This window comes from Pipistrellus kuhlii, unplaced genomic scaffold (genome assembly GCF_014108245.1).
Source record: "Pipistrellus kuhlii isolate mPipKuh1 unplaced genomic scaffold, mPipKuh1.p scaffold_m20_p_2, whole genome shotgun sequence".
Lineage (NCBI taxonomy): Eukaryota > Metazoa > Chordata > Mammalia > Chiroptera > Vespertilionidae > Pipistrellus > Pipistrellus kuhlii.
In genome coordinates this window covers 72617927-72638715 of record NW_023425515.1, presented here as the reverse complement: position 1 = coordinate 72638715, position 20789 = coordinate 72617927, and the positions used below count along the sequence as shown (strand labels likewise).

Sequence of the window (20789 nt, the reverse complement as noted above, 5' to 3'; positions counted from 1 at the left end):
GTAGGGAAGAGTAAAACATAAAAGAAGGGAAAGAAAATGTGAGCGTGAGAGACAGGCTTTGAAAAGGAGGAACTAGTAAGAAAATTAAGTGCAATTTTGGACAGTGGGGAAAGAAATCTAAAAAGTCAGTTAAAATATTACAGTAAAATATAAGATGAATGAATGATAGATACAAAGGTTAGGTAGGTAGGAATATAAAATATAGAGAGCCATAGATAGGTAATTGATAGTCTATGGAAAGGAGCCAATAAATAGTAAAGGGAAGAGGGGAGATAGGGTAAGATGGGACAGGATAAGAGGAGAGAAAAGATAGGCTGGTATGCATGCAGACAGGCCCAGGGGGTAAATAGAAAGAAATGCAGGAAAGGAACAAGAAAAATACATGGAGAAATGGAATAAGGGAAGGAAAGAATGAAAGAAAGGAGTAAATATGAAATAAAGAGATGTTTAAAATGGGTTAACTTAGGAGAAAAAGTAAAAAGAATGGCTGCCAAGGGAACATTAAGATAACTAGTTAATAAGTATTTGAATGCTTATTGTAAAACTTGAGGCCCGGTGCATGAAATTCATGTACAGGTGAGAGGGTATGGTGGTGTCCCTCAACCCAGCCTGCACTCTCTTCAATCTGGGACCCCTCGAGGGATCGGGCCTAAACAGGCAGTCGGACATCCTTCTCACAATCCAGGACTGCTGGCTCCCAACTGCTCACCTGCCTTCCTTCCTGATTGCCCCTAACCGCTTCTGCATATTAGCCTGATCACCCCCTCACCACTCCCATGCCAGCCTGATTTATGTCTAACTGCTCCCCTGCCAGTCTGTTTGCCCCTAACTGCCCTCCTCTGCCGGCCTGGTCACCCCTAACTGCCCTCCCCTGCAGGGCTGATAGCCTTCAACTGCCCTCCCTTGCTTGCCTGGTGCCTCCCAACTGCCCTCCCTGCTGGCCTTTTTGTGGTGGCCATCTTGTTTCCACATGGGGGCAACCGTCTTTGACCACATGGGAGCAGCTATCTTGTGTGTTGGAGTGATGGTCAATCTGCATATTACTCTTATTACATAGGATAGAGGCCTGGTACATGGGTGGGGGCCAGCTGGTTTGCCCTGAAGGGTGTCCTGGATCAGGGTGGAGGTTCCCTGGGGGCATGGGGCAGCCTGGGCGAAGGGCCTGTGGTGGTTTGCAGGCCAGCCACGCCCCCTGGCTACCCAAGTGGAGGCCCTGGTATCTGGGATTTGTGTATCTTCTACAATTGAAACTTTGTAGCTTGGAGCAGAGCCAAGCCTTCTGCTTGCTCCATGGCTGCCGCCATTTCTGTTTGGATTTGCTTACCTTCTGTCATTGAAACTTTGTAGCCTGGAGTGGAGGCTTAGGCTGGTAATGGCAGGTGGAAAGCTTGGCTTCCTCCATTGCCTGGGAAACCCAAGCCTCCCTTCTGCTCTCTGTGGCTGCAGCCATCTTGGTTGGGGTTAATTTGCATACTTGCTCTGGTTGGTGGGTGTGGCTTGTGGGTGTAGTGGAGGTATGGTCAATTGGCATATTACTTTTTTATTAGATAAGATGCTTTCAAACTTTCATGTTCATATGAATCACCTGTTTGTTTTTTTTTGTTAAACTGACAATTCTGATTCAGTAGATCTAGGATGGGGCCTGATTTTCTGTATTTCTGCAGGCTCTCTGGTGATGTCAATGTCAGAGGCCAAGGACTACATCTGAGTGGGAAGGTTCTAAATGATGATGAGGGGAGGAGTGCTAAGAAATTTATTTCAAGTCAGTACCCATCCTGTGTTTATACTTACTTAGCTAATACTTATATTCCTAGTTTAGCTGCTTGTTTTCTTAAAGTTGTATCAGATGACCTTTGGGACTTCGTTATATCAATTTATATATTTCTTTGAATTTAAAAAAAGGGTCCTCAGAGGGGTTTTTTTTTTAGGACAGCAAGAGGGAGGAAGATTGATAATTCAGAGTGGTTATCTAGAAGTTGTGAGAAGTAAAACCTTCAAGAACTTATAAAGAAATATCATCTTAGACCATTCAGAAGCTCTTATATACTCTTCTTGAGAATCTTTTCATTGTGGCTAATCTGTATAATAGAATTAGACTGCAGATGTTTTGGGAGAAGAAAGAGAGGCATAAATTGGCTTATGATAGCATTTGGAGGCCTGGTTGATAGTATTAACCAAGATAGAAATACATAATTTTCTAAGTTATAGTATGCTTACTTTTCTGCATTACTAAGATAGTCTTTTTTTTTCCTCCTTTTCTTCTTCCCATTTTGCTAGTGCTATTGGAATTCTTAGTAAGAAATCTCTCTGGACAAGTTTTTTTTTATGCTATGGAAATTTAATATTTTACATTCCTGGATATAACTGAGATCATGTAGTGTGAGAGACTAAATTGCTACATTTAATTATTTGGTCTTTTATAACTGTAATGTGGTATTTGTTAATGTAATAATATTGTTTGGGGAATTTCAGCTAAGTCCAGTGCAGTGCACTGTAAATTATGCTTTTGAAAAATAATTATTTTTGAAAATATAGTATACTAGAAGCCTGGTGTGTACCGGTGGGGTCCCTCAGGGTATCCTGTGGGTATGGGCCAAATCCTTCAGTCCAATGCCGCCTGCCGCTCCTGCTTATCCCAGCCCCGCTGGCCTGCCGCTGTCACCGCTGCTTGGTAGGCTTGCTGCTGCTCGCTGTAGTCTCGGGGCTGCAGTGGCCAGCCGTGAGCCCTGCTTCTGGTGCTGAGTGGTGCTCCCGCTATGGGAGTGTACTGACCAATAGGGGCAGCTCTGACGTTGAATGTCTGCCTCCTGGTGGTCAGTACTCATCATAGTGACCATTCAACCAGTCATTGGTTGTTTGGTCATTTGGTCAGTTAGGTTTTTTATATAGTGTATAAGTGTTGTATTCCTAAATAAATTAACTTATTAATTTGTTATATTTTATTTGTTTTAGTGTCCTTGAATGAGGTTTTATTGCTAGTGGATACCACACATTTAAAGAGGTTTGGCTTATGGAAAAGTAAGGATGATGATCACAGTAAAAGGAGTCTTGCTATCCTTTTCCTCTGGGTCTCATCACATTATCTTCAGGACATTCAGACCCAATTAGAAAACTCTATGTTAAGCCAGCAATGTGAGTATAAAATTATTTCTGAGTGTCAGGATAACATGATAAGTCTTGTAAATAAGTAGTTTTCTTCTAAAATAATTTAATAAGATGTAATTTCACTTATTTGAAATTAAGTTCATTGAATTAAAAAAATTATGTTTTAGTATGTAAGATAAATTATTTTATTTATTCACATAATTTCTCCTGATGCGATACTTTTTTCACTTAATCAAATGACATCATTTTCTGAAATAAAAGGAATACCTTATCTTTTAGTTAGTTACCATCTTTGCTACCCTTCTTATGAGTTTCTTGCCCTGATTTCAAAATGAACTATGACTGAGCTAATAAGGGACAAAGTTACATAAAATACAAAAGTATTTAACTTCAACATTTTCTTTAGTTTCTAAAGAGAAACTCAGTTACTTATATATACTTCCTCTAAAACTGGATTGAGTACTTTTCTGTATGCTCCCATTATATATATATTTAAAATTAGTTATTTTGCTATCCTAATTTCAAATTAATTGGAAAGATTTATTATGGCATAGCAGAGAAGTTGGAGAAATATAATTAGCCATTTATAATCATTATTGGGGAAGAGAATGTCATTTGAGACCACTGTTGAAATGATTAAAGAAAATGATATTGGAAAAAAAAAGAAAAGAAAATGATATTTAAGGAAGTGTTTGGAACATTTTAAAAATAAATTTGACATATGGAGGAGGGTAGAGAAAAATAATTAATTGCTTTGTTACCATTCATTCATTTATTTATACATCTAGTAACAAATATTTACTAGACCTCCTAAACACCAGGTCCTGGAAATACAGAGGTCAATATCCTTTGGAGTTTACATTCTAATGCAGTAAGGAGTCTAAAATTGTCAATTTTGGTTCTAGTTACTAATGGCCTATTTTTGGGATTTAATTTGCTTGGATTACTTTGCTAGTGGCTATATAACCAACCTTACTGTTAATAATAGTCAAATTATTTTAATTATAATACCCTTGAAAAATAATGCTATTGATAAAAATTGTGTGTTTTTTTTTAATAGCAAAATCCAGTGAATTCATTTTCCTTGAGCTACACAATCCTATTTCACAAAGAGAAGAATTGAAATTGAAAGATATTATGACAGAAATAAGTACAACCACTGGAGAAGTAGAGCTTTCTTATCCATTGTCTTGGGTTCAGGCATTTCCTTTATTTCAGAACCTTTCTTCGAAAGAAAGCTCTTTTATTCATTATTACTGTGCTTCAACTTGTTCCTTTTTTGCTGCTGCTGCTGAAGAAATAAAGATGCAATCCGTATCTCAGGTTAGCATATGATTAATATAATTGGTGAGGGGGTGGGAGAAGGTTTGGTGAAAATTCTTTTATTGAAATTAGGCCGATTTCAAAATGCTGTTTTGTCTAAAGGGCACAATAGCCAACCTGAAGAACTCCCAGTGCCAAAGCTAGAACAGTTTGATCAGCAAACTCAATAATGATAGTGTGTCATTATAACTAAAGAATAACATGAATACCAAAAAATCTATATTGGTATAAATAAATAACTGAATTAATGAATGAATACATAAATAATAAATGATGGATAAGGGACACGTCTTTCTTAGAAAAGTATTCCAATTAATAAATATAAAGAATGAGAGAAGTATAAAACTACCATTAGAAAAATCATAGTTTGATTGGGTGCTAAAGTTAATGGGTAAAAATTTAAGGAGAAACAGGATATGTGCTTAATCTCAAAATCTCTTCCCCAATATGTTTTAGTAACAGTAGAGAATACTGGCAAGTGATCCGAGTTAACACCACCAGTAATAAGACATTCTGACATAACAACTGTTGCATCATCCACCGAGAAGGGTATACCACTTCTGTGGTATTCTTCCAATATTGTATAATTTCAATCTAATCATGAGAAAAAACCCAGAGAAACCTGGTTGCAAAATAACTGGTTGATACTCTTTAAAAATACCAAGGTTATGAAAGATAAGGGAAGATTGAAGCATTGTAAGGTCCTGAAACAGGAATAAGATAATAGTGGAAAAACTTGTTGAAATCAGAATAAAGTCTGTAGTTTACTGTATAATATTATACCAGGGTTAATGTTTTAGTTTTGATAATTGTACTATCCTATGTAATAAAAATGTAATATGCAAATGGTTGTCACGCCGTGAAGTGTAATGACCGACCATGTAATGACCAGATCACTGATCAGCAGGAGGGTAGGGCAGCGAGCTACAAGTGGGCAGCAGCGAGCTACAGGAGGGGCCAGGGAGAGGAGCTGAGGGGAGGGCGATGGGGGAGCTATAGGAGGCGGGGCATCGTATGGAGAGCTACTGGCGCATGGATTTGTACGCAGGGCTACTAGTGGTTATATAAGATGTTAATATTACTGGAATCTGGGAGAGGCTTGTATTCTGCAACTCTTCTGTAAGTCTAAAATTACCTTGAAACAATTCATAGTAAGTTTAAATATGCTCTTTAAAAAAACAAAACACAAAACGAAAAAACCTCTAGAGAGAAAAGTGTTTATTAAGTTTGTTGTGGAGCATGCATGTGCATGTCTATCTACACACAGGGCAGTCTGTCTGGTTAGGGGCTAATCTGTTATTTAGAAGGTTTATAGGAAGCCACATTAGAAAGTCAAGGTGTGAGATTTTCGTTCTATATGTATACATTAGAGGCCCAGTGCACGAAATTCATGCAGGGGGGTGTCCCTCAGCCCAGCCTGCACCCTCTCCAATCTGGGACCCTCGAGGGATGTCTGACTGTCCCTTAAGGCCCAATCTCACAATCCAGGACTGCTGGCTCCCAACTGCTTGCCTGCTTACCTTCCTGATTGCCCCTAATCGTTTCTGCCTGCCAGCCTGATCACCCCACCCCCGCTAGCCTGACTGATGCGTAACTGCTCCCCTGCCAGCCTGTTTGCCCCTTACTGCCTTCCCCTGCAGGCCTGGTTCTCCCCAACTGCTCTCCCCTGCAGGGTTGATCACCCCCAACTTCCCTTCCTTGCAGGCCTGGCCCCTCCTGACTCCCCTCCCTTGCTGGCCATTTTGCGTCCACATGGGGGCAACCATCTTTGACCACATGGGGGCAGCCATCTTGTATGTTGGAGTGATAGTCAATTGTATAGTACTCTTTTATTAGATAGGATTGTAACAATTTTGCATGGTAACTATATTGTATATACAAATATACATTCTATTTTTCCATTTAATAATGGAATATCAATTTATATTATTATAAACTCTTTTAGTCTCTCTTTAAAACTTTTTCTATTATCACCTCTTGTGTTCATTTTGAGCTGCACAGATTCTTTCTCTTAATTATAAAGCTCAGATTTATAAGTAACACTTCTACTGAAACTTTGATTATGTACAATATATTTTGATCAATAGTATTATTTTGATGCTAATATCTTGGCAGAAATTCTAAAAATATAGATATAATTCCATGATTTGGATTTATTTTAGACGTATTTTCTCTTACAAGTCTAGGTTTTGACTGTTCTTTTCAGAGTTAATATGTATTTATGTATCTATAAGGAGACTTTTCTTCCCGTTTCCTGTCAGCCCTCAAATGTAGATGCAGCCAAACCTAATTACACCTTCCTGCAGAAGCAAAGTAGCGGATGCTACTCACTTTCTATCACAACTAACCCAGATGAAGAATGGCGAGAAGTCAGGCACACTGGACCTGTTCAGAAGTATGTACCGTGTCATGTCTCGTTTGTAATAGGTGGGCATGCTAGTTGTTTTTACTCATATGGCTGATTTTTTTTTTTTTGAATAGTTTGAGGACATTCTTTGAATGTTTTTTTTAAAAAATATATTTTATTGATGTTTTACAGAGAGGAAGAGAAAGGGATAGAGAGAAACATTGATAAGAAAAATCATCGATCTGCTGCCTCTTGCACACCCCCTATTGGGGATGTGCCCGCAACCAAGGTACATGCCCTTGACCAGAATCGAACCTGGGACCTTTCAGTCCGCAGGCAGACGCTCTATCCACTGAGCCCAACCGGTTTTGGCTCATGTGGCTGATTTTAAGTAGTCTATTTTTTAAAATGTTTTGAGATTTACTTTCACACTATTATAAATGGCTAATAATGAAAATAATATTTTTTCTAAATTTATGAAAAGTTAAAAAATTTTATTAAGAAAAACAATTGTGCCATTTCACTTAGTTTATGTTAATAAGACAGAAATAGTAGCCAAGCTATCAAATTTTTTAAGATTAAAGCACTTATTGAAAATATTTAAATAGCAATGTATGATTTTTAAGATTATGTATTTTATATCTGAATATATAATAGGAAAATTAAATTATTTATGAAAGTGTGCCTCAATTTAAGGTATTTTAGAATTTGTCAGAACTTCCCTTTTAGAAATTGTGTTTTTGTTTTTGTTTATATTTTGTCTTTTATACATCTTCTCATGGTGGGAAGGCAGAATTGGGAGTCTATGCATTTGAGAGTGGTTTTATTCCTCTATGTATTCCTTTTCTCTGTTTTAGGAAAAAAAACACCACATGAAAGCACAGGATAGGAAAATAGCTGATAAATAGAAACTAAAATATTAGCATTTAAAATTATCAGTCTTGCCAAAATCGGTTTGGCTCAGTGAATTGAGTCTGCGGACTCAAGGATCCTGGGTTTGATTCCGGTTAAGGGCATGTACATTGGTTGCGGGCACATCCCCGGTGGGGTGTGTGCAGGAGGCAGCTGGTCGATGTGTCTCTCATCGATGTTTCTAGCTCTCTATCCCTCTCCTTTCCTCTCTGTGAAAAATCATTAAAATATATTAAAAAAAAATAAAATAAAATTTTCAGTCTTTTTTGATTTAGGTGTCATGCTTATCAAGATTAAGTCAATTGCGGATGACCTTTGTCTTCTTAAATCTTTCTGGTTCAAGAAGTACATATTATACCTTTATTATTTACTATACTAGTGGCCCAGTGCATGAAATTTGTGGACATTAAAAGAGAATTAATTAGAGGAAATATTTTAATATTGCTATTTGCCATTTCTCTATAATAGAAGTGTCAGAGATGAAAGAAAATTAGTAAAATGTATATGAAAATAATATATACATTTATTAGTAAATAAACAATATGTCCTCGGCCGGCGCCAGGCGGGGTCGCAGCCTCATGTCCCAGCCTCGCTGCGCATGTAGCCCCACCCACCCCTGCCTGCTGTGCACGCAGCCTCTTGCTGATTGGTCAGTATAGCGTGGGGGCATCACAACCATTTGCATATTACCCTTTTATTAATATAGATATGTGCACCTGTCTATGCCAAGATTATAGCCAAGAATTCACTGCTGCTACTGGTCTTATTTTTGAACTTCAAGAGAGGATGCTAGAAGAAAGATGCCTAATTAGTTGTCATCTATTTTCTGCTACTTTTGGGTTGTATTCTAATTATTTCTTTCCCTTATAGTCTCTTATGTTTTATATTATAAGCACTTTATCATAGGGAACTTGCCTCCTTAAGCTACCTATTATTCCCATCACCCAGCAGCTGTCTTAGACTAGCAACCAGTAGAGCATAGTTTTGATTGCTGGTTCTTTTGAATAGAAAGGAACTAGGAATATGAATAGGGATTCACTTAGAGTTAGAAAGTATACCATAGGAAAATCATCCATGGTTTTATTATTTCAGTTTGTTGAAAGTTAAAAATTATGCAGAAGATAGACATCCTCAGTGGTATTGTGATTGATTGTGAGATATAACCTATTGATTTAACAGATATTGAGACCAGCCTACATGAGAAGAATTAGAAAGGAAAAGATGCTCAATGAGACTATTATAAGTTGCTTATGAAAATAAAGGGAGGAAAACATACTTGTCAAATTTTTTTTGCTCTATGTATTTTAGTTATTGAATTCTACTGCCCTGCTATTGTACCATATGACAAATCTTTTTGATCCTAGAATTAAAAAAAATATATATATTTTATTGATTTTTTTACAGAGAGTAAGAGAGAGTGATAGAGAGTTATAAACATCGATGAGAGAGAATTATCGGTCAGCTGCCTCTTGCACACCCCGTACTGGGGATGTGCCCTCGACCAAGGTACATGCCCTTGACCGGAATCGAACCTGGGACCTTTCAGTCCGCAGACCACCACTCTACCACTGAGCCAAACCGGTCTCAGCTTGATCCTAGAATTTTTTTTTTATTAAATTATTATCTGTGTACATATTTTGACATTGCCCCCCCTTGATCCTAGAATTTTTAATACCAATATATTTTAACTCTATTTTTTACTTTTAAGGTTGATTGTATATCCTCCACCACCTACCAAGGGGGGATTAGGAGTAACTAGTGAAGATCTGGAGTGCTTAGAAGAAGGGGAGTTTCTTAATGATGTGATTATTGATTTCTACCTTAAGTAAGTACAATGCTAACTGATCTTCTCATTTGCTTTACAGGTTTTGATGTGAATCTTAAAATAAATGTTTTTATATCTAAAGTATTTAACTCTAGATAAAAGTAACCTGCCAAGATATTAGATTTGAAAATTTGTCTCCAAACGTTTTCTAGAGTTGACTGACTCAGTTGTATTCCCTTATTTTTAATAGATACTATGTACTTCAGAAGAGGTACTGTTTTTAGTTTGTTTTAGTTTTTGTTTGTTTTGATTTATTCTTCTTTGACTATTATTGTGATGAAGGAACTACTTACATATTTACAAATCACTTTGGGAACTAACTGAAGAGAAGCAACTCTGTGTAGTTATCTATTGTGTCTTTAAACACAATTAAGAATTAACAGTTATTTTAAAAATCCATATCACTATTTAAAAAAAAAAACCTTCAGATTTTTGTATAACTAAGCTGAAGGAATAGATAGGGAAGGTTTATCAATTTTCATGCAAAGGTAATTTGTTTCTAGCCTTTATTTTGTACTGTATCCCTTCACTTTTAGATGTCTCTAATTATTTCATTGACCCCTCTCAAACTAAACTTATTGTCATTTTACCTACTAAGCCCTATTTTACTGATAATCCAGTACTTAGTCTAGTCACTCAGGTCCCAAAACTCACACTAGCATTTACTATTTATCCTTAACATTGTAGATTTAATCTCTAAAAGTTTAATTTGGGTCCTTTTTTTTTTTTTTTTTTTTTTTTTTTTATAGCTTCCATGTATCTATTTAGTTATAGTAACTGTTTGGAATATAGTTATATAGTTATAACAACTGTTTCAATGTCCTTTTCTATGTATTCTAACATCTGTGTCAGTTTTTCTTTTTCATTGTGAGTTTTCTTTTTCATTTTGTTTTGTTTTGCTTCTTTGCGTGTCTGGTGATTTTTTTTTGGAGGGGGGGGGGCTGGGCATTTTTGTATTCCTATATATATTAATTGAACTTTATTATGGTGGAACACAGATTTTTTGGAAGCAGTTTGATGCTTTTAAGGGTCATGCTTTTTGTAATTTGTTAGCCGAGACCAACAAATTAATCTCCGCCTCTGAGAAAAGACTTTTCAAAGTATTCTACCCTGTTCCGCATGAATCATGAGGTTTTCCAGCCTGCCTGGTAGGAAAAGGCATTATTCCCAGGGCCTTTGGAAATGCTGGGTACCGTCTGTCTCATCTTTTCAGGTAGTTTCCCGCCAGCCGTGGGTATTTTCCTTACACCCGTACAATGATCAGTGTGCTGCTGACTACTTGAGGAGGACTTTCTGAAGATGTTTGAAGTTCTCTATGTAGATAGTTCTTTTCTTTCCAATATTCAGACTTGGCTGCTTGGTCTCTTCTGAATCACATCCATCTCTTCAACTCGGGGAGTCTGTCAGGCCTCAGTGTGCTCCTTGTGCTCCTTGTGCTGCAGCCTGGAAACTGTCAAGGCCATTCTGAGAGAGCTTACCTTTCACGTTTCTCAAAGATCACTGCTCTTTGTTGCCTGATGTCCACGGTTTTAAAAAATATTTAAACAATTTAAAAAAATATTTTGCTTAATTTTTATTTTATTTTTTATTTTATTTTTTTTCAACCAGAAGGGTAAATTTGGTCCATATTATTCAATCTAGACTGGAAGTGAAAGTCTCCCATTATCATGGGCTCTTTATCCCCCTCCCCCCAATTCCCTTTCTATATATTGAGTTGCCAATTTTAACAAATTCTGTCTCTCGAGTTCATTTAATCTCTTTCTTTTGTTGTCATGATCTTTCTAGTACTCCTTATCTCACCTAAATTATCATTCTGCCTTTTTAAGTAGTCTCCCTGTATCTTTTGTCTCTGTTTTTTTTAACTTTTTCTTAAACTGCTCTAAGAAAGCAATTCTTAGGAACTTTACCTGTTAAAATGAGTTCAGACACAGTCTGGCATTTGAGGATCTTGATAATATGACACCAGTTTATCTTTTCAGCCATCTACATATATGTACTACATAGTCCAGCAAAATGGAATTATAAACAGTTTGCTAAACAAAGCCCAATCCCTATTCACACTTCTGTATTAATGCTGTTTTTCCTGCTTCCTGGAATTCTCACCTCTTATTTAAACTTGTTGAAATTTTATTCCCTTTCAAGGCTCTTTTCAAGTGGTACCTTTGTGAAACTTTTCCTGATCTTTTAAACAAATATTATTAACTCCCATAAAACTTCATTTGCATCTCTTTTATGGTACTTACACTATTTTGCCTTATTTTAAAGTTATTTGGTAGTTTTATAATCATTCTCCTTCTAAAGGTTAAGCACTTTGAATTTTATTTTTGTATCTTATAATAGTATCACATTTATATTTTATGAGATGAAATGGGTCATTTTTTGGGTATTTTAATGTTTTTTGAATTAATAAAATTTTATTTTTAATGCAGATTTAATAGTATTTTACTATACTTCCTTTTCATGGGACTACCCATATCTCTGTTCTTTATTTTTAGAGGGGATTCTATCTTTATTTTTTAAGCTACTTTCTATTTCTTAAATTGATGAGTAACTTTCAAGTAATACAGTATAAAGCTGATGTTCACATATGTATACACCATCTTAATCATCATTCAGATCAAGCATTCTTTGTGTCTCCTTTCCTGTAGTATATCTTTCCCATAACCACATTATAGAAAAACATCACATTTTCTTAGTCTGTTATGTTTTTAAAAAAAGTAATTATAGGGTAATTTTCAAACCTGCATAAACATTAAAAATAGTTGAGTTCTGCCCTAGCCTGTGTTGCCCAGTGGTTGAAGCACAGGCACAGGTACCTAAGGGTCTTGAGATCGATTCCCAGCCCTGGTTGGGACAGTGCGGGAGGCAACCAATTAGTGTGTCTCTCTTACACTGATATCTTTCTTTCTCTCTCTCCCCCCCCACTCCCTTTTTTCCTTCCTCCCATTTTCTTAAAATCCAATGGGAAAAATACCCTCAGGTGAGGTTTAACAAAAAACAAAAAAAGGAATAGTTGAATTCTCTAATCATGAGAGGTTTAATTATTCAATGTTTGAATTATAATCTTATGTTGAAGAACTTTTAGTATAGAAATGGACTAAGAATTTAGAAATTTGTCATGTCTCAGAATTATTAAGATTTTTTTCTTTTCTTTTTTGTCTGTAGTATAAATATGGTACTCAACACATGTTAGGTATTTGATAAATATTTGTTAAATGAATAAATGAATAAGTGGGCAATTTCTGCTTTAAATAGTCTTGGTGCAGGTCTTTGAAGTAACTAAAAAACAAAAAGAACTGAAGTTAGAGCAAATTGCAAGATTGCTTTGAATCTAATAATTGGATATAAAAATGAAGATTCCCAGAACACATAAGATAATTGGGGGAAAACCAGGTAAAATCTAAAAATAATTTAATTTTGTGGTGTTGCTACTTTACCAGGTATCTTATATTGGAAAAGGCATCAAATGAACTTGGTGAACGAAGTCACATTTTTAGTAGCTTTTTCTATAAATGCTTGACGAGAAAGGAAAAGAACTTAACAGAAGATAATCCAGATCTTTCGTAAGTTATCTTCCATTGTACTTACGTTTTGAGGGGCAGATATACCATTTTGATGTTTCTAATGAAATAACTTCGTAGAGTGTTCCGTTGAGTGAGTAATATTTTCACTTGTGTAGGTGCTGGGTCTGTTGTTCTGTGAGACATTTCTCACCTTCCATGGCACTGCTCCTTCTCAAAGGGAGGTGGACTCTTGCAGGCTGCATTTCCATTTGCACTTCCTTTGGGGGACACTGGGAGCTGGAAAGGAAGGAAGGAAGGAACTAGGTGATTTCTTTACCTTCCACCGTGGGCAGTGATTCTGGCAGTTTCTCACCCTAAAGTATAAGCCCCATGAGGTCAGGGACTTTATCTGCCTTATTTTCTACTATCCCTACTGCCTTTTACTCAGTTCTTGGTACATGCTAAGAACTCAAAGAAAACGATACATAATAATGTGTATTATTTAATGGGGAGAGAACTGTTAGATATTTAATTGAGGATTTTCTACACAGTTAGGAACTGAGAATAAGATTAATTTGTGGTTCCCGTATTCTCTCCTATTCTCCTTGCCCTATTCCATTTGTAATATATTCCCAATCAAATAAAGTTAACATAATCAGGAAATATACCAAACACCAACATAACACAGAAGAATTGGCATCCTTGTGATTTTCAAATGGAGAAATTAATAGACTATACACTAGAGGAAAGCAGTTATTTATATTCTTGTAATGGTTGGGCCATTCTGAAATAAAAAAAAATCAGTGAACATGTGACTCCATCTTATTTTATGAAGTTAGTCTTCTACATACAATGTTCATTCCTGTCACATCTTTTAGCCCTTTCTGGATCCCATCTTCTTTCCCACGTCTGCCCTTGCAAGTGTGATTAGTCAGATGAGCAGATATTGGGCAAAGATGTCTATTTCCTCTATTACTTGATATATAAATCTTTAAGGACTTAATGATTTGTTTAATTTCCTGCATAAGAAGAGGTTCTTCAATGGATGGATTCTCTGATCCAGAAATCACATACCACCTCCTTTATGCCACTGTTAATTGCCACCCCCTTCCTAAAATTATTTTTTGATATCCAAACTTGGTTTGATATCTTCCCTGATGGATTTAGTAAAGCAGGGGTGGGGAACCTTTTTTCTGCCAAGAGCCATTTAGATATTTATAACAGCATTCACTTAATATAATTCACTTCATATAAATTTATGTTGCTATGAGAAAAAGCTCCTAGATTTATGGAATTTCGAGTCCTACCTGCGTTTGCCTTGGCAGGGCCAGACCAAATGATTTCTCAAGCCTTACTGGGCCCATGGACTTTCCCACCCCTGATGTAAAGAAATACACTATTTCGTATTTGTTTTTTGTGTGTCTCACCCCTTTTATAGGTGGCTTTCCTAGATGCTGTAATGTCATTCTTTATGACATTTATATTTTAATTATTTGTTGTGTGCTTTTTTCTGCCCTCACTTTAAAATAAATTCATTTAGATCAGTGTGGGTGATGTTATGATTGTTCTTAGGAACCTAATAAATATTTGTTGAAGTAATGAAATGAGCCGAAACTGGTTTGGCTCAGTGGATAGAGCATCAGCTTGCGGACTGAAAGGTCCCAGGTTTGATTCTGGTCAAGGGCATGTTTCTAACTCTCTATCCCTCTCTCTCCCTCTCTGTAAAAACTCAATAAAATATATTTTAAAAAAAGAAATGAAATGAAAGATGGATATACTTAACTCATTGTCTTATAGTTTTTTTATATAACAAATGAAGGGAGTCAAGTGTCAGCTTTAAAAATCTCAGAATATCTGCCTCCTTCCTCTTTCATTGTTTTAAAACACCTCCCTATTCACAGATATAATATTTAGACAATTCTGTTAAGATTTAATAATAGTGTTTTATACCATGTGAAGATGGAACTAAACAGAATAAATAGGTATAGTTGTTTATATTCACTTATGCCACTTGTAAAATCTACATGACATTTTATAAATTGTTGCCTTCTATTACATTATTTATAAACAGGGATCAGATTTAAGAATACCCAGGAGTTAATAAAAGGAGATAATTTTCTAGTGTGTTATATATCTTGAAAAGGATGGTTTGGTAAGCTAAACCTAGCAGTTTTCAGTTATAAAAATGACTCTTGAAATCCTTATCTTAAATTTTTAATTATTTATATATCAAATATATCTATTTTTCATATTCCCAGAATGGCACAAAGAAGACATAGAAGGGTAAGAACATGGACTCGCAACATAAACATCTTTAATAAAGATTACATCTTTGTGCCTGTAAATGAGTCGTGAGTATTTTGGATTATTTCAAAAGAAAATTGGAGGGGGTACAGAAAAGTATTTGGGGTGTATTTAGATAGATAATCAGTAAAAAGTGTGCATATATTAACCCCAGGTGTAATTATTATTTATTTTATTTTTATTTTTTCTTTATTGATTAAGGTATTACATATGTGTCCTTATCCCCCAATGCGTGCCCCCCCCCCCCCCCCCCCCCCGCAATGTCCTCACCCTCCTAGTGTCTGTGTCCATTGGTTAGGCTTATATGCATGCATACAAGTCCTTTGGTTGATCTCTCCCCCTTAGCTCCACCCTCCCCTGCCTTCCCTCTGAGATTTGACAGTCTGATTGATGCTTCTCTGTCTCTGGATCTGTTTTTGTTCATCAGTTTATGTTGTTCATTATATTCCATAAGTGAGGGAGATCATGTAATATTTATATTTCTCAATTGACTTATTTTATTTAGAATAATGCTCTCCAGGTCCATCCATGCTGCTGCAAATGGTAGGAGTTCCTTTTTATAGCAGCATAGTATTCCATTGTGTAGATGTACCACAGTTTTTAAATCAACTCATTAGCTAAAACAATGAGTTATATATCTTGGATTTTGTTTTGACAGTGGTTATATTGTAAATAATAGTGAAAAAAAATAAAATGACAAATGAGCACAAAACTGTAATGACTAAGGCATTGAATGTTTTTTTCAACTCAAGAAAAGATCAAAAGATGTTAGCATGAATCTTCAAATATTTGAGAGTAAGCTCTTTAAGAACTAATAGAAAAATTATTATGCTTCGAGTCTATTTATTAAAGCAAATCCTCGACAGAAAACACTGACTATAAGAAAGTAAATAAGTTTGAATTACTCAGATTTTATCCTAAGTAGTCTTACTTCGTACTTATAATTAGTTTTGGAATGTGTGTTCTATATTATATCAGATATTTTAATTGACTTCTTCTAAATTCAGTTTGTCACACCCCCTTTCTTAGCTGTAGTTCTAGGATGTATTCTTAGGCATTGTTTAGGTTTTGTGTTATTAAGATTGTATTTCTCTTTTGACAGGTCTCACTGGTACCTTGCAGTCATTTGTTTTCCGTGGTTGGAAGAAGCTGTGTATGAAGATTTTCCACAAACCATATCCCAGCAATCCCAGGCTCAGCAATCCCAGCACAACAAAACAATAGGTGATAAACATAATGTAAATGGTGTTCTTAATGGCAACAACAATGGAATGATTAGAGGGAACATTATTACGTTAAAAGATACATAGTTTATTAAACTTACTAGAAGAATAAGAAAGCTGAAAATTTCATGATATATGCCCAGCCTTTTATATAGATAGTATATAATTTTTTATATTGAGTTTCATCATGGCACTTTTTATACCATAATCTTGCCGTCATGACTAAGGACCTATGCTGTGGATCTTCAATTAAGCTTGAAATTCCCCATTTTTTCTTAATATAAAGTAACGCAGTTTTTGTTGACACAGTAATTTGGCTAGGTAATATGGGTCTCTTAACAATTCTGTCTTGATTTTTCTTATGTTACAACCCAGTTACGCAAGCAAATAAGCCTACTTTCTTTGAAGAAGAAAAATCAAAATTATATGTTCTATAGCTGTAGCCCAAGCAGCAAGCAGAATTAATAATAGTCATTATCATTAACACTGACCAAAATGCGGGGGAGGGGTGGTTTGGAGGGGCTGTGTGTATCTGATAAAGCAACTGATTATTTTCAATTTTCTCTAATCATCTTCTTCTTAGAAAGTATACTTATGAAACACTCTATGATCATAGGTTATAAGAACCATTACTAGACAAATTAATGTTCCTCCACATTATAAACAGCAGACATTTTGCCTAGCTGGTGTGTCTCAGTGGTTGAGTGTTGACCTATGAACCAAGATGTCATGGTTCGATACCCAGTCATGGCACATGCTCTGGTTGTGAGCTTAATCCTCAGTTGGCGTATGCAGAAGGCATTTGATCAGTGATTCTCTCTTATCATTGATGTTTCTATCTCTCCCTCTCCCTTCCTCTCTCTGAAATCAATAAAAATATATATTAAAAAATAAATAGAAACAGCAGATATTTTAATCAGTGATCCATTTTTGAAGATTGTCTTTTTATAAGAAACAGACCCAGCTAACTGGTATTTCAGGTTTGGCTCTGGGGTTTATGTATTGTCTGATAATAGCTGATTATAGTCAGTTTTACCTGTTGATTGAATTTTGTTTATAACTTCAACCATGAAAAGTTTAAATAGATTCCAGGTATTTTTTCCCCTTTAAATACTATATCCATACAAATTAGAATTTATGCTTATCTAAATACTTTGTATTAGACATAAAGACTCATAACTGCTTTGTTATTTCTAACTAGATAAAGATCTACGTACTACTTCAGTACTATCCTTGGGTACAGTGGATTCTCAAGTAAGTGTGTTCTTTATAGATTTGAAGGAAGGGAAACTCATGAATCTGTAAAATTCTGCATAGCTAGGTGGCTGTGGGACCTTGGTGGCCCATAATTAAATTTTTGCTACCTATGATTCTTTGATGGATTTTGTGTGAGTAGAAAAGAGAACATGAGATATTAACATTCTTTTTGTATCTGTTTATCTTTCTTTGACTCCTTTGGTTTGTTTAGTTTTGTAATAGTTTATCTGATCATCTTAGTTGACTACTTTTCTCATTTATGTGAGTCAGATTTACTTTTATTCTTCCTTATGTTAGCAATTTTTTGAACTTAGCATAATTAATAAACTAATTTTTATATTCTACTTTCTTATATTCTACAAGCATATTTTTATATTTTACTTTCTATTGTGAATTGATAAAAATTATCAAAATAGAATCAAGGCCAACCCACATGGCTTCTGAGACGAAGATAGTTAACTTTTCTATATAAGGGCCTTAAAACTTGTATGCAAGGTCTATATTTGGTGTTTTAATCGATTAAGGTAGCCACCAAATGAATTTTTGGTGAGCACAGATAGCAGCAGCCTCCTGGCACAGGCCTGTGTCTTAGCTGTCACTGGTATTGGGTAGGTGGAAGGAAGGTGTTTCCTCCTCTATTGGTACAGTGGCAGGATAGGGAGTTCTTTCTTGCTTTTAAGCCAGGTTTCCCAAATTGGGTTTCTTGGAATACTTGTTCTAAAATGCAGTTTATGATAAAAAGGGATTCTAAGGTCAGTTAATTTGGATAAACCCTGGATGCTATTTCTGTTTTAGAGATCCACTGTTACACAAAATTCATGCACTGGCGGGGGTGAGGAGTCCCTCAGCCAGCAAGCGGACACCCTGTGCGCAGTCCAGAGCCCCTTGTTCCTTACCGCCGCCTGCTCTCTGCTCCTGACTGCTGGGCTCACTGCTCCTTAGTGCTGCTGCTGAGGTGGGAGACTCCCGCCACTGCCACTGCGCTCGCCAGCTGTGAGCCTGGCTTCTGACTGAACGGCACTCCCCCTGTGGGAGTGCACTGACCGCCAGGGGGCAGCTTCTGTGTTGAGCATCTGCCCCCTGGTGGTCAGTGTGCATCATAGTGACTGGTTGTTCTGGTCATTCCACCATAACTGTCGTTTAGGCTTTTGTTATGTAGATAATAAAGATACTGAGACGTTCTGCTTTAAAGAAGTGTTTGTTTGACCTATTGTTTCTCAAATTTATCAACAAAAATATCCATCCTTTTTGCTTAATATACATTAATATTTTGCTTTTTGTGCTTCAGAGGAAAGAAATGTCTCTACTGACATTACTTATTGAGGTAGAGAATATATGTAAGCATACATTAAATTAATTTGCTTATCTTTGCTGAAGATGATAACTCTGAATAGAAGTAATTAATTAAAGTTCCAGATTATTTTTTAGGACATATTAAAGGTTCATAACTTCTTCAGGCCACATGTAAAACTGTGTAAACTACTGTTTCACTAGTACCTTACCTAATAATAGACAAACATGTAAATTGACCTTACCTCCGCTATGCCACCAGCCAATCAGAGTGAGTAGGCAAATTAACCCACCAAAGATGGCAGTTAATTTGCATACACAGGTGCTGAGTGACCTGCATAGTTGCCTGTGCAGTCACCATGGCGACAATACAGGCATTCCACCCTACCTCAGTCTCTCAGGGCCTCTGGGCAGCATGGGAAGGCAGGGCTGGAGTGGAAAGGCGGTGCCAGAAGCCAGGGGAAGGAAGGCATGAATCTTCGTGCATTGAGCTTTTAGTAAGGAAATAAATCAGTGCATTTTGAAAAGTGCATTAGCTCACTTTTGATAATGAAAATAACTCTTATTTGAAATTTTAATTTCAAAGTTATTTGAAACATTTTAGAAAGTAACTTAATTTATTCAAACTAGTTTTAATCGTAAAGTCATAAAAATTTATGTTATTTCAGAGTACTGAGACAAGTATGTCAATACCAAAGAAAGTATGTAAAAGGTAGGTACATGCTATAATGATATTTTCAAATATTTAGGTTCACTTCATATACAAATATGTACATCTTGATTTCTTCCTTTGCTCTTAATAGGCCATGCATTCTCATACTAGACTCCTTGAAAGCTGCTTCTATACAAAACACAGTTCAGAATTTACGAGAGTAAGTAATGACAGTTTGTTCTTTAGTTTGTTACCTAAAAATCTCAATAATTTTGAAGATATTTTAAGAATTACTGAAAATGCTATGATAATTATATTTTATTATGTATTTAGATGAGGCCTATAAGTTTAAGAATTAATATTTCTCAAGGACTATGTCAAAAGTAAATTCAGAATTTGTATTCATAATTGAACAAAAGCACAACTTTACAAAGGAACAGTGCAAATGTTAGTAGTTATCAAAAGTAATACTTTAGGAAATAAACCTTAAATTCTTATTACATGTGTGTATGTGTGTGTGTGTGTGAGTGTGTGTGTACACGTATGTGTAATTTTGTAATTTACTCTAAAGATCTGGAAAAAAACTAGCAGCTAAAATTTTAAAATAATTTATTAATCTACTTTTTGATATAAGTAACTTTATATTTTTGATTTGTTAAAGTTGAGTTGTTAGAAAAGATCCAGCATTTAGTTAGAAACTAAGATTATTTTCTTTAAAGTAGGACTTTTGAAGCCTCACATGTAATTTTTACTGTTAAAGTTCAGTCTTTGGAAATTAGGCTTGAGCCAACAAATGTTTTTGTGTGAAAGTGTTACATAACAATAAAGAGATTTCTATTCAAGTCAATCTACTTTTTAATGATTTAAGGTATTTAGAAGTAGAGTGGGAAGTTAAACGAAAAACTCACCGTGAATTCAGCAAAACAAACATGGTGGACCTATGCCCTAAAGTTCCTAAACAAGATAATAGCAGTGATTGTGGAGTATATTTACTGCAATATGTGGAAAGCTTCTTTAAGGTATGTAAAAATATAAATTTCTTATTCAC

At 35.7% G+C, this 20789-nt stretch overlaps 1 protein-coding gene across 12 annotated transcripts in view; it reads left to right on the top strand.

Annotated features, from left to right (window-relative positions):
* SENP7 (SUMO specific peptidase 7) overlaps positions 1 to 20789 on the top strand; it is a 156927-nt gene that overhangs the window by 130797 nt on the left and 5341 nt on the right. For 9 of the 12 annotated variants that reach the window (XM_036445436.2, XM_045584037.1, XM_036445435.2 and 6 more), the window contains 11 exons: positions 2953 to 3132; positions 4166 to 4428; positions 6690 to 6823; positions 9396 to 9512; positions 12953 to 13075; positions 15274 to 15366; positions 16422 to 16543; positions 17744 to 17796; positions 19758 to 19801; positions 19893 to 19961; positions 20610 to 20760. In XM_036445436.2, coding sequence (XP_036301329.1) covers positions 2953 to 3132; positions 4166 to 4428; positions 6690 to 6823; positions 9396 to 9512; positions 12953 to 13075; positions 15274 to 15366; positions 16422 to 16543; positions 17744 to 17796; positions 19758 to 19801; positions 19893 to 19961; positions 20610 to 20760 — 1349 coding nt within the window. The remainder of the gene's footprint in view (positions 1 to 2952; positions 3133 to 4165; positions 4429 to 6689; positions 6824 to 9395; positions 9513 to 12952; positions 13076 to 15273; positions 15367 to 16421; positions 16544 to 17743; positions 17797 to 19757; positions 19802 to 19892; positions 19962 to 20609; positions 20761 to 20789) is intronic. The other 3 variants (XM_036445437.2, XM_045584036.1, XM_036445434.2) reach the window with 2 other exon arrangements.